Source organism: Symphalangus syndactylus, chromosome 2 (genome assembly GCF_028878055.3).
Source record: "Symphalangus syndactylus isolate Jambi chromosome 2, NHGRI_mSymSyn1-v2.1_pri, whole genome shotgun sequence".
NCBI classification, from domain to species: Eukaryota; Metazoa; Chordata; class Mammalia; order Primates; family Hylobatidae; genus Symphalangus; species Symphalangus syndactylus.
In genome coordinates this window covers 36739499-36753725 of record NC_072424.2, presented here as the reverse complement: position 1 = coordinate 36753725, position 14227 = coordinate 36739499, and the positions used below count along the sequence as shown (strand labels likewise).

Here is a 14227-nt window from a genome sequence, read left to right as displayed (position 1 = left end):
CACGTGCTTGCTAATCATCCTTTCACAGATTGCCTTGTGTGCCAGAAAGGATTTTTATTATTGGTCTGTGGCAGCTACTGCTGGAGAAAGATTTCAGCTTGACCTTCCCAAGCTGCTGGGGGATGAATACTGCACGTGGCTGACACAGCAAATGTCTCTTCCTTTTTTTTTTTTTTTTTAAAAAAACCTTTTAGACTAACCAGAGCTCACTGTGGTAGGAAAGTCACCCCTTCTCTTACTGCATAAAACTCAAGATGTTGAATTATTTTGCATAAAAATGATATAGTAAAATTAGTGTGAACCAGTCCAACAAGAAAATGGTAGCATCACAAAGCACCTCACAGACAGCACAGCATCAAAGAACAGGATTCAGGATAGCTCCACAGGCAGAGAGGAAAAAAGGAAATGAAGGCCATTTATAAAAGCAGTTTTAAATGTGAGGATGGATTCTCACAGCTGGCCTCACAAAAGAGAACAAATATGTCAAAGGGAACAACTGACAGACTAATAGAGTCCTATCCATCTGGCTGAGAAAAGAGCCACTGGTGGGAATACTGAGAAGCTTGTCTATTAGGAAAAAGGCTTGCTTGGTGCTTCACTGGGAGAACTGAATAGCTTTGAGGAACACTGAAACACATGGTCAAATCATAGCTGGCTGGCTGGCTCTGCCAGCAAGAAGCTCAAACAAGGGTTACAAAGATGCACTGGCAAAAAAGGAAGAACAAGGCACATGTGGTCTTCCTACCAGCTTGGAGTCTATACCCTGGCCCCTCCAATTTGGGAGTAGGGTGAAAAGGAAAGGGAACCATATGAATAGGATGTCTTATTTTGTGCTTTTAAGAAAAGGACTCAAGAGTCTCATTTTGACACATCAAGTTCAATCCCATGCCACGCTAACGCCTCATCTGTACTTTTATATAATGCAGAGCTGAGTGCAGGCGCTCTGGGAGAAGGGGAAATCAGGCCAGATTTAAGGAAAACAAAGACACAAGGCTATATGCATCTCTAACTCAGTCCACACCACAGAAAAACCTCCTCAAAAATAATTGCTCAAGGCAAAGAGAACTCAATTACTAAGGAAAATCTGTCCCAATGAGGGCTCATGTTTTAACGAGCCAAATAGCTTCAAATTAAGCTGAACTCAGAGTTTTTCTAATTGGCAGTTTCATCCATTTCTAAGTTCTCATTTCTTATTTTCAAAAATCAAAATGACTCTCTGCCTAAGATTTTAAAAAAAGAAATGCCTTATCACATTCTAAAACAATAATTCACCAGATTTTCACCTACATATCTTCTATATAATTAACAAACCCTTCAGATGGCACAAAGACAGACAGCATCACTCTGTATTAAAAGTACCATCAACCAACCCCACACTAATTCCTCTCAGCAGCCTGGCCCTGGTCACCACCACAAAAGCTCAGTCACAGAATCCCCCTGCCATCAGAGAGAAGGCAACTAACTGCTTGATCCTAGCCACCAACTAGGTCATCTGGGGAAATAGTGGCTTACCTGCTCCTCTGACAGTTGGGATATGTGATTCACAGCAGCGTAGGACTCAATTTTGGGGTTAAAGTGGTTGATGATGGCTCTGAAACAAAGAATTCATATTAATATGGTGCCAGATGGAAGAGGGGGATACATCTGTTAAAAAATAAGGATCAAGTACCCTCTGGTTTAGAGTACTAGAGCATGGGACTGATTGTGACTGAGTAACTATCCTCTTATTGAACATGAGGTAGTCACAAATGGGGGTGAACTGATAACTCTGAAGTGGGAAGGATTTACTATTAGACAGAAAATAGAATCAAGCATCTCTGCTCTGCAAATGAACTAACGGAAAAAACCCAAGGCCAAACAAAAATATTGAGTCCTTCAGATGAGAAAGGGAACCCAGAGGGCTGTCCACTAGGGGGCCCTGGTGCTTCAATCAGCAAGAAAAGCTGTCTTCTCTGACTTGGGAGAACAGGGCACTCAGTAAAGCTGGGCCAACAACATACAGGCTAAATAGAAGCAATCTTCATACTTGTTAGTAAATAGTTTCAAACCAAAATTTTACATCCGGCCATTCAACCCAAAAGCTGAGTGTCATTTTAAAACACTCCCTTCTCCATCACTTGGTCACATCCAAAATTACCTAGTCTTATCAAATCTACCTCTTAAAAAATCTCTGAAATCTGAAATAAATTTCCCTGAAACCAATGCCTTGGTATAGGTCTTTGTCATTTCTTGCCTGGTGTAGCAAAAAGAACACAGGTTTTAGATCAGGGTTTTACATGAGTCCATATGAATATAAATGATTCATAGAGAAGAAACATCTCTTTTTTTCATATATATATATTTTAGACAGGGTGTCACTCTGTCACCAAGTCTGGAATGCAGTGGCATGATCATGGCTCACTGCATCCTTAACCTCCCAGGCTCAAGCGATCCTCCCACCTAAGCCTCCCTAGTAGCTGGGACTACAGGCCTGTGCCACCATGCCCGGCTAATTATTTTTGTATTTTGTTGGTAGAGACAGGGTTTTGCCATGTCACCCAGGCTCAAGCCTGGGCTCAAGCAATCCACAGGTCTCCGCCTCCCAAAGTGCTGGGATTACAGACATGAGCCACAGCAGCTGGCCAACAAATCTTTCTTATAGAACAATTTCAAATAATATATGTAGATACTTCTCCCTATAGGAAATGAAGTTTATTTCTCATCCTGAGGGTGGGCTAGATTTAGTGATTTATTGCCAAAGACTAGAGTAGCAAATGGGAAACACAGTAACTTGATAGCAAAGAAGCCTGGTAAACACTACCTTAACCAAATGATGAAGCTGTACATTGCCAGTGATATCATGTAGATATCATGTAACCCTTGGTATGATCTGATGAGAAGGGCACTTAATATCTCAATCTAATCACAAGAAAAATATCAGACAGGGGACATTCTACAGGATACCTGACTGGAACTTTTTTTTTTTTTTTGAGACAGGGTCTCACTTTGTCATCCAGGCTGGAGTGCAGTGGCACAAACATGGCTCACTACAGCCTCCATCTCCTTGGCTCAAGCAATCCTCCCACTTCAGCCTCCCAAGTAGCTGGGACTACAGGCATGTGCCACCATGTCTGGCTAATTTTTGTATTTTTTGTAGAGATGGGGTTTTGCCACATTGCCCAGGCTGGTCTCAAACTCCTGAGCTCAGGCAGTCCTCCCTCCTCACCTCCTAAAATGCTGGGATTACAGGCATGAGCCATTGCTCCCGGCCCTGACTGGTAGTTTCTTTCTTTCTTTCTTTCTTTTTTTGAGATGGAGTTTTGCTCTTGTTGCCCAGGCTGGAGTGCAATGGTGCGATCTCAGCTCACTGCAACCTCCACCTTCTGGGTTCAAGCAATTCTTCCGCCTCAGCTTCCCAAGAAGCTGGGATTACAGGCCCCCGCCACCATGCCCAGCTAATTTTGTATTTTTAACAGAGATGGGGTTTCACCACATTGGCCAGGCTGTTCTCAAACTCCTGATCTTTCAGGTGATCCACTCACCTTGGCCTCCCAAAGTATTGGGATTACACGTGTGAGCCACCGTGCCCAGCCAGTACTTTCTTAAGACTCTAAAAGTCATGAAAAACAAGAGTTGAGAAATTGTCACAAATCACTAGGGAGATATGACAATTAAACGCATATCCTGGAATGGACCCTGGCACAGCAAGAGGACATTAATGGAAAAACTGGTAAAATCTAATCAAAATACGGAATTTAGTTAATAATAATGCCAGTTACTTAGTGTTGATACATGTACCTTGGTGACATAAAATGAGGGAAACTAGGCTGAGGGTATCCAGGAACTCTGTGGATTATCTTTTTACTTCTCTGTAAATCTAAAATTATTCCAAAACAGAAAGTTTATTAAAATGGGTGGTGTGGGCTAGGCGTGGTGGCTCATGCATGTAATTCCAGCACTTTTGAGAGGCCAAAGTGAGCAGATCACTTGAGCCCAGGAGTTCAAGATCAGCCTGGGTAACATGGTGAAACCCTGTCTCTACAAAAAATACAAAAAAATTTAGCCAGGTGTGGCGGCACACACTTGTGGTCCCAGCTACTTGGGAGGCTGAGGTGGGAGGATCACTTAAGCCTGGGAGGCAGAGGTTTCAGTGAGCCAAGATTGTGCCACTGCACTCCAGCCTGGGTGACATAATGAAGCCCTGTCTCCCCGCAAAAAACCCCACCCAAAATCAACAACAACAACAAAATGGGTGCGTGGGCTGGGTGCAGTGGCTCACAACTATAATCCCAGCACTTTGGGAGGCTAAGGTGGGAGGATTACTTGAACCCAGGAGTTCAAGACCAGCCTGGGCAACATGGTGAGACCTTGTCTCTACAAAATAAAAAATAATAATAATAATAATAAGCCAGGGCCAGGTGTGGTGGCATTTATTTGCCTGTAGTCTCAGCTACTTGGAAGGCTGAAGTGGGAGGATCACTTGAGCCCAGGGGAATGAGGCTGCAGTGAGTGGCGTTTGTGCTACCACGCTCCAGCGTGGGCAATATAACGAGACCTTCTCTCAAAAATAAAAAATAAAACGTGTGCACGTGTGTATGTGTGTTTGTGTGTGTGTATGTATGAGCTAGCATAACAAATCACTATTTTCTTTTATAGCTTCTTGATAGTAAAGAATTATAGAACCATTTAATCTAATTCAGGTAATAAAAGTATAAACCAAAAACTTAAAAAAAAATACCAATCCCAGCACTTATCACAATACCTGGGAATAGTTTATTGCAGCCATATAAGAAATGTTTGTTGAAAGAGGGCTAAATCTTAGAGGGTACATTTATAAAATTTATATAACATAATATATAACATTTATAGTACATATAATAAAAACTTGGAAAAGCAATGCCAAACATCTAACCCAATGCCTGGTACACAGCTTGTGCTCAATCAATATTCAATAATGAATAAACCAAATACGACAGACATGAGTCAGGAGCAAGAAAAGAGTTCTGACAACTTATTTTTCCAGAAACTACTGAGAGAGCTGGAGATCATATCCGCAAGTTAAGGCTGAGGTTTGCTCTAAATCCAAAGTAGGAAAGAATTTTGTGACCAAGTGGGGGTCAAATATTTTTCTCAATCAGAGAGCAAGGCTCAAGGATGTTGGCAGAGATGACCACAGCCCATAAGCAGAAAGGAAAAACAGGACCCTAAACCCAATGAGAAGGTAAGGGAAGCAAGTTTAGAGGAGAACTGATAATCCCACTGATCCTAGCAGCAGCACTAATTTAAAGTTCACTTAGGGTGGAGTCTGAGTCATAGGGTTTAGCATCCAGGACCAACACGATTGAAGGAAAGGAGCTTCAGTAGTCAAATCAATCTACCATTAGACCACAGGTATCTTCGGAAAAAGATTTTGCACTCTGTAAATGCATCTACATTTTATGCTTTTTTAGGTTTGGTTTTTTGTTTTTTTAAATCAGGCTTTCCTTACATTTCTTAGGAAATTTTTTTTTTTTTTTTTTGAAAAATTCCTGTCTCAACTGAACTAGAGGTTTTGTTCTTGTTTATCTGTCTGGGTGGAATGTTAGCAGCCACCAGGGCAACCCAGGGGAGCTAGTGAGGTTGGAACAGTGAAATAATCCCTGGGAATGGAATTGCTGGAGATGTAATTCTCTTTCCTTTCTACCTGATAGTTATTTCACAAGGAAACAAGGCAAGGACATAAGAAAGGAAAGAAGAGAGAGGAAGAAGAGAGGGAAGGAGAAAAGGAAAGAGGAAAGAAAGGGGAGAGGGGCTGGGAGGCAGGGAGGGAGTAAGGGAGAGAAAGGAAAACCTAGAAGGCATTACCTTCAAAATGTACACTTGTTTCCTTCCCTTCTCACCATTACACTTATCAGGTGTCAGCTGGCTCTATGGGTGACCTGTTCTTCATATTGCAGGACATACATGCTGATATTGTTTGGGCAAACTTATCCTGAGGGTATTTACCACTCTGGGAATATATATTTGGAAAGAAGATAAAATCATCTTCCAACCTGCCCTGTGACAATCTCATCTCAGAACTTCAGATCTAAGCAGGTGATTAAGGTCTCCCACCAGGCGGGTTGAGAAACTGTTTAGAAACCTGAGGAAGGTGGGACAGTCTAGATTCAGTTAGTAGTCTCTAACTCAGTACCCACAAAGGCAGTATATGTGTCGGCCTTATGGTTTTTTTTTTGCTCTTTCTTTGGGACTGTTATCTGCAAAATCTGAGTCTAACCTAATGTCCTGGGGATGCCAGGTGGAGGGTATTCGGCCTAAGCAGTAAGAAAAATAGTCTAACACTGGCTCTTCTCTCCCCAGGCTCTTAAGAAAGGAATTCCAGACAGGGCTTGGAGGCTTCCCATTAAAGTTCTTAGTACTTTGTACTATTGAAATGGAAATATGTCCTGCTATGGCACAGAAATGACAGAAGGCTGGAACCATGCTAAGCCAGACCAAGCTGAGTGACACACCTTTGCAGTAACTGAATTACATCGCTTCTCCTTCCCCAGGAAGTCTGACGGCTACTGGGCTCACCTGTGTTGTGATTCCACAGCATCTCACCTGGCCAAGGCGCTAGATGAGGACTCATGCTTGACTAGCTCTTGGCGGGAGAAAGATGAGGCACCAGGTTTATAGATGAAGGAGGAATCTCTCCATTTTCTTTAGGCTTTCCTTCTCACTGATAGCACCTCCAAAAGGATTTACTACCATCTTTTCTGAACCTTTGGGGAGGGGGTTTCTGGGAGATTCTAACAGTACTTCTCTCTCACTTTTACCGGTCAAAACCCGACAGCTACTTGGGGGGCTGAAGCAGGAGAATCGGTTGAACCCAGGGGCCAGAGGTTGCAGTGAGCCAGAATCATGCCACTTCACTCCAGCCTGGGCAAAAGAGTGAAACTCTGCCAAAAAAAAAAAAAAAAAAGGCACCAGAGAGCTCTCTTGCTATCTGTCACATGACGACACAGTGAGAAGGCTGCCATCTCATAAGCCAGGAAGACAGCTCTCACCAGAAACTGACCCTGCTAGACCTTGATGTGGGACTTCTAGCCTCCAGAACTGTGAGAAAATACAGGAAGGTATGAGTGGACAATGAATGAGAAAACATAGCCATTATGAAAAGATTAAGGTTTCCCTTTGACAAAGGTGGCAAGGCAATTAAATAGGGAAAAAATAGTCTTTTCAACAAATGGTACTGGGACAAGTAGTTATCCACATGCAAAAGAATGAAATTAGATCCCTTCCTCATACCATACATAAAACAACTCGAAATGGATCACAGATCTAAATGTAATCTTTTTTTTTTTTTTTTTTGAGAGGGAGTCTCGCTCTGTCGCCCAGGCTGGAGTGCAGTGGTGCAATCTCAGCTCACTGCAAGCTCCGCCTCCCAGGTTCATGCCATTCTCCTGCCTCAGCCTCCCGAGTAGCTGGGACTACCGGCGCCCACCACCACGTCCGGCTAATTTTTTGTATTTTTAGTAGAGATGGGGTTTCACCGTGCTAGCCAGGATGGTCTCGATCTCCTGACCTCGTGATCCGCCTGCCTCGGCCTCCCAAAGTGCTGGGATTACAGGTGTGAGCCACTGCGCCCAGCCCTTAAAAACTGTAAAATTCTTAAAAGTAAATCTTCATGACTTGAGGTCAGGCAGTGATTTCTTAGATAAAACACCAAAAGCACAAATGACAAAAGAAAAAGTGGATCAATCTGAAGTTTAAACTGTGCTGCAAACAATGCCATCAAGAAAGTGAAAGGACAATCCACAGAATAAGAGAAAATATTTGCAAATTTTGTCTGATAAGAAACTTGTATCAGAATATATAAAGGACTCTTATAATTCAACAATAAATTACACACAATACAATTTTTAAAAGAACAAATTATTTGAATAGACAAGAAAAGATACTCAATATCATTAGTCATTAGGGAAATCCAAATCAAAACCACAATGAGATACCACTTCAAACCCATCAGGATAGTGGTAAAAAGAGAATAGCAAGGCTGGGCACAGTGGCTCATGCCTGCAATCCCAGGAGTTCGAGACAAGTCTGGGCAACATGGGGAGACCCCCATCTCTACAAAATTACCAAAAAAAATTAGCTGGGTGTGGTGGCGCGCATTGGTAGTCCCAGCTACTTGGGAGGCCAAGGTGGGCAGATCGCTTGATCCTAGGAGGCCGAGGCTGCAGTGAGCTAAGGTGGAGCCACTGCACTCCAGCCTAGGTGAGAGTGCAGACCCTGTCTCAAAAACAAACAAAACAATAACAAGTGTTGGCAAGGATGTGGAGAAGAACTCTCATACATTGCTGGTGGGAGTGTAAAATGGTACAGCTACTTCAATTTATAGGAAAGGTCCAGAATAGGCAAATTTGTAGAGGCAGAAAATAGATTTATGGTTGCTTAGGGCTACAAGGAGGGTTAGGGAAGAATAGGGAGTGACTGCTATTGGGTATAGGTTTTCTTTCAGGGGGAAAACAATATTCTAAAGTTAGATTGTGATGATGGTTGCACAAACCTATGATTATACCAGAAAACATGAACTGTATACTTTAAATGGATGAACTGTATCATATATAAATGATTATGGCCTCCTTGGCCCCAGCAGTTTTTGAGCAGGCTGCTTTTTCCAACCAGTTCCACACAGAATTCACGTGGTGATTCCCAGGGTGATTCACTCACCAAGAAAACTTTTCTAAGGCTGGGCGCGGTGGCTCACGCCTGTAATCCCAGCACTTTGGGAGGCCAAGGCGGGTGGATCACGAGGTCAGGAGATCGAGACCATCCTGGCTAGCACGGTGAAACCCCATCTCTACTAAAAATACAAAAAATTAGCCAGGTGCAGTGGAGGGCGCCTGTAGTCCCAGTTACTCGGGAGGCTGAGGCAGGAGAATGGCGTGAACCTGGGAGGCGGAGCTTGCAGTGAGCGGAGATTGCGCCACTGCACTCCAGCCTGGGCAACAGAGCGAGACTCCGTCTCAAAAAAAAAAAAAAAAGAAAACTTTTCTAAAGCTTGCATATGTTAGCAATGCTGATGGCAGTAGGAAAAGGAGCTTACTGGGCCATGGACTGTCCTATAAATTACAGAAGCTGGAGTTTCAGGAGCTTCTGGAGAGAGAGGGCTCTGTGGTGCAATACCACAAAAGGTGGCAGAGATGGCGAGTGAGACTGGTGCTGAAGGGCACATGCTCAGGAAGGACTGACCCTACCTGGAGGTGAGAAGAGTCCAACTCATGGTAATATGTATGATATACTTAAATCAAAAGTTCTGCATGTGGCAAAGGATGTCAACTTTTGGCTGTTGGAATAGGATTTTGAGGGGGTGGCAGAGTTGGTGGATGAGAAGAAAGTTTCTCTTATTCTCAACATCCTTTACCAATTTTTTTTTCCAGCAATAGTTGGAGTTGCCCACATTATTCAAGGAAACAGAATTGGGAAGAGGATTTAAAGAAATATAGGTAGTAACAAGGCCCAAGGAAGGGTAAATGAGTTCTACCCACAGACAGAACTTAGTGGGAAAAGAGAATATAATTTCTAACCAAACCTCTATCTTTTCTGAAACTTGAACTAAAAGCTCCAAGACAGCAGGTACCAAATTTATTTTGCTCACCAATATTTTGTCCAGTTTCACTGTAAGTAGCTTTTGCTTCTGGAGATCCAGAATCACTAGCTATCCTCCCAAAGTATGAAAATAAAAATTAAAATGTTTTATCCTAATCCCAGGAAAAAACGTGGCTCAGACATGAACAGCTGTCCTCCCAAAGAAGGAGCAAAAGTTGACACTGATGACAATAAAGCTTTTCTTCCTCTTAAGTCATATCAAGAGGCTAGAGGAAAGCTTTCTGGCATTTCTTCTTTAAGTAATCTAATACCTTCTAAAAGTAAGCCTAGGTTTTGTTTGTGTGTTTGTTTGAGAGTGGGGAGGATGAGGTGAGGTGTGGGGGAGTGTGTTTTATTCTGACACTGGGCCTCTGAAGCCACTGAATTAGAAAGTCCCAAACGGGAAGGAAAAATAAACAGACAACATCATAGTAAAGAGAAATTGCTAAAGCCAGCCACAGTGAGGGATGGCACTGTGCCCAATGCATCTTTAAGAGCAGGAATCTGGGCCACCCTCCAATGCAACTGTCAACTTCTGACTGCAGAAGATAGAGGTCACTTACACAGGCTGAAGCAAAATGAAGTGGACAGATGGAACAGTAAGGATGAGCAGTAAACTGGCTGGGGATTTCTTGGTCCATTTTAACTTATTCTCTCTGACTCATGACTCTGCAAAGCAGTTCTCTTTTCCCAAGTGCCGGGCGGTTGTTAACTGAGACACATAGTTAATGCCGAACTTGCATTAAAGATAAGCATGGAAATGTTCCTTTAACAACGTAGGCAATATAGCTTAAGAGAAAATGTGGACCAGGCACGGTGGCTCTCGCCTATAATTCCAGCACTTTGGGAGGCTCAAGTGGGAGAAGTGCTTAGCTCAGGAGTACAAAAAAAACAAATATATATATATTTTTAATTAGCTGGGCATGGTGACATGTGCCTGTTGTAGTCCCAGCTACTCAGGAGGCTGAGGTGGGAGGATGATTTGAGCCAGGGATGTCAAGGCTGCAGGGAACCATGATCACACCACTGTGCTTCCTAGCTGGGGTGACAGAGCAAGACCCAGTCTTAAGAAAAAAAAAAAGAAGAAAAAGAAAATGTGGATTCCTCCTCATATCCAATATAAAGATAAAGCAAATCCTCCAAAATGCAATCTCCCATGGACAGAAGCATCTACGAGTCTTTAATGAAACAATAAATAAATAGTTTCATTCAGAAGTTCAGAACACGGCGATTGTTTAATTACTGAGATACCTGAAGGAAGCAGGCTATCTCTAAAAGCTGCTATGTACATCTTTCAGGCAGAACAGGGAAAAACAAGCAAAAGTTGTTTTTGTAACTCTCATTCCAAGGAAGGAGGAAACATAACTGGTATACTCAATACGCACACACACACACACATGCACACACACGTATGTATATGAAGATTCTTGAAGGTTTCACCCTAAAACTACTCCTATAAGACTACCATATTTACATTAACGAGTCTGATTGTGGGTGAATTTCTCAAGCTTAGTAAAAAATTTGGATCTTAAGCTCCAACCTCATTAAGAGCTGTAGCCCTGTATTTTCAAATGCTTACTAAATATTTACACCTGGATGTCTTGTTTTTGTTTACCTGGATTTCTTCATATAGAATATTATCACCACTAAAAAGCCTAAGTCATCTTTTTCCTTGAAGGCCCAGTTAAAATACCATTGCTTCCCCGAACAACATGGTTCATACAGAAAACAGCAAGCCTTTAGAGAAAGGAGATCTGAAAAAATCTGGATTCCTCCACTTATTAACTGTGTGACTTTGGGCAAGAGACCAACCTCTCTGAGTAGTAGTTTCTTTGGTTGAATTTCACTTCCAAAACCTTCCTCTCTGTTTTCCTGTATACCATCTAACTACCCCTAAAGAATTTTTTTCCCCCAAGGCAGCTTCCCTTTTCCTAGACCAGTCCAGTGATATACTACTATGCAATATACTACAGAGTATGTTCTCAGGTATCTGCGATTAAAGACAAGAAAACCATCATATTCGTAATTGCTTTTACCTGGGAAACCTTCAGGCATACAGGTAAAATACTGGCTTCTGAGAAGGGGTAAAGGTATGACTGAGTGTATGTGGCAGTAGTTAAAATGGTTCATCTGAGGTTGAGTTATTTAATTTTAAACATTTCTTTCACCTTCAGAACCTCCTCACAGACTCCCATTTCATGCAGTACTAAGCTTCCTTCTTCATGGAGTCAATGAATCTTCAGCCCACCCAATTCAACAACAACAAAAAAAGCAATTTCCCTTGATGCCTGCTAACAGAAGTGCATTACAAGCCTCAGAGACTCTGCTGATTAACATTAAACAAAATAAAACCTCAAGTAAGAATACCTTCTAACCTTTTCACTTTGAAACTATCTAATCAAAACATCAGCAACTGACCTGTTAGGATTATCCTGCTAACTTACCCCCTAAGTTTTAGGTCTTAACCCTTTCAGGACAATTATTTCCCTCCATAAATTATACTACTGTCCCTGTGGCCATTCTTTTCAGGACCAAAGACACAAAAATGGAACCTTAGTATAAAAGGCATTTTGACAACCAGCAAGAAGGATGAACTACTGACCAGTGCATCTAGTTGCTTACTTTACCCAATGATCCAATGTAAATGGAGAATGAACCACAAGTGTTGAAAGAACCACAAAAGTCAAATGGACCATCTACATTTCCATAAAAGGCATCATCACTTAATCCATTCCCCTTATGTCTACTTTTTATTAAATCTTTCAATAAATGAAAAGAGGCTCCACAACTTTCCTAAACATAAAACACCTACAAGATTATCCTATTGTTGCTCAGATCCATTACTCTGTGCTTCTGACTACCTTACTCTGTTCTCTAGTGGCAGGTCCGAAGTTACTGGCAGAGTTCCTGGGGCTACAGAATGAAAACCTCTAATAACCTTTGGAATTGGTTTTCCTATTTCCTATTTCCTAGATTTCCTATTTCCAGAAGCAAGGCTCCTCTACACACTCAGAAATGCCAAATGAATATAAAGGAACAGAATGGCCTATAAGAAAATGTGTATTAGATGTTCTGTCCCTTTTCAGGACATAAGAAAATCCTAACACATACCTAAGAGGAATTCTGAAGCAATGAAGATAAGCTCAAAACCCCCAAAAACTGATCTAATTTTGATTAATGGTGAACATTCCAATCCCTTGAATATGAATTAAGAACGTTTTAAAAACTGGCATGAGACAAAAACCTGAAATATTTTAATTACACCTCATTCCCATTAGCCCAATTAATCAATTTATTATAAGACACTTACATTTTAAGCATGGGAGAGCAAGAAAATGAGCAATTGACTAGTCTTCTTTTCCCGTCACTTCAAAAATAAAGGCGAATTGGCTGGTCACAGTGGCTCATGCCTGTAATCCCAACACTTTGGGAGGCCCAGGTGGGAGAACTGCTTGAGGCCAGGAGTTCAAGAGCAGTCTGGGCAACACAGTGAGACCCCCACATCTACCAAAAATTTTTAAAAATTAGCCAGCATAATGTGCACACCTATAGCCCTAGCCATTCATGAGGATGAAGCACGATAATTGCCTGAATCCAGGAGTTTGAGGTTACAGTGAGCTGTGATCATGCCACTGTACTCCAGCCTGGGCAACAGAGCAAGACCCTGTCTCTAAAAATAAAGGGAAATTATTTTAGTGGATCACACGCTAGACTGAGGAAGGAGGGAAATATTCTGTGGATCCCATGCCAGTTAGAGAAAAAGAGGCATATGAATCCTAAACTAGACTAGATGAGCCATACATAATACCTCAGTGGTGGAGGAGGAGGATCTCGTGCACAAAGGAGGAAGAAACCTGTCAAGATTTCCCAGTGGTCCAGTGTGGGCCATATGGATTCCATACTAGATAGCAGTGGTCCTGATGTTCACATACAGGAGAGATGACAGGGTGGGCCATATGGATCACGTACTGGTTTTCAAGTACTCCAGGAAAAGAATGAAATTAAAAGACATGGAAACAGGCTTATACTCCATCCCAGGGGGAACTTTTAGAACTCCTCAGGAAAGGCAATCAGCAAGTCTGCCAAAGTAATTAAGCAAACGAACATTTACCATAAAGCCCACATCAGTTAAGTGAACAAAGATGAATCTTACTACAGTGCACTGTCAGCTCTGAGCCTGCAGGTGCTAACCACTGAGATGTGGTGTTACTTGGCCCTAGCTGCTCACCCACCCACTGTGACAGAGAGCTTCGCCCTTCTCGTCAGCTCTGAAAAAGCAGGCTGCTTTCACCTGCTCTGGCACTGACTTATGTTACTTTCAGACAGACCCTCACAGAGATGGCTTCCTATAAGAAGCCTGGGTGTGGATACTGTGGCAGGTGGTAGGGTTGGCTACAGAAGGGAGGCTTGAGAGGTAGAGAGGATGGGAGAAAGCAGGGGCGCTGGGTAGCAGTTATGTCAGTGAGGTAAAGAGAATGGGATAGTTTGGTAAATCAAGAAGTAAATAAAGAATAAACAAGCTGCCCAAAGTATTGAACCATTCTGCCTAAGTGAAGTTGATAGTCTCTCTCTCTCTGAAAAGGGAAGAAGTCAAAACTTCATTGCAAAATCGTTTCTCCTCAAGGAAAGAAATATT

General features: G+C 42.2%; 1 protein-coding gene across 4 annotated transcripts in view; it reads right to left on the bottom strand.

Annotated features, from left to right (window-relative positions):
• The window catches only part of ARMH3 (armadillo like helical domain containing 3), a 220289-nt gene that overhangs the window by 45434 nt on the left and 160628 nt on the right, over window positions 1–14227 (bottom strand). For all 4 annotated transcript variants that reach the window (XM_055251146.2, XM_055251185.2, XM_055251155.2 and 1 more), the window contains one exon: window positions 1513–1591. In XM_055251146.2, the coding sequence (XP_055107121.2) occupies window positions 1513–1591 (79 nt within the window). Of the gene's footprint in view, window positions 1–1512; window positions 1592–14227 lie in introns of those variants that run through there.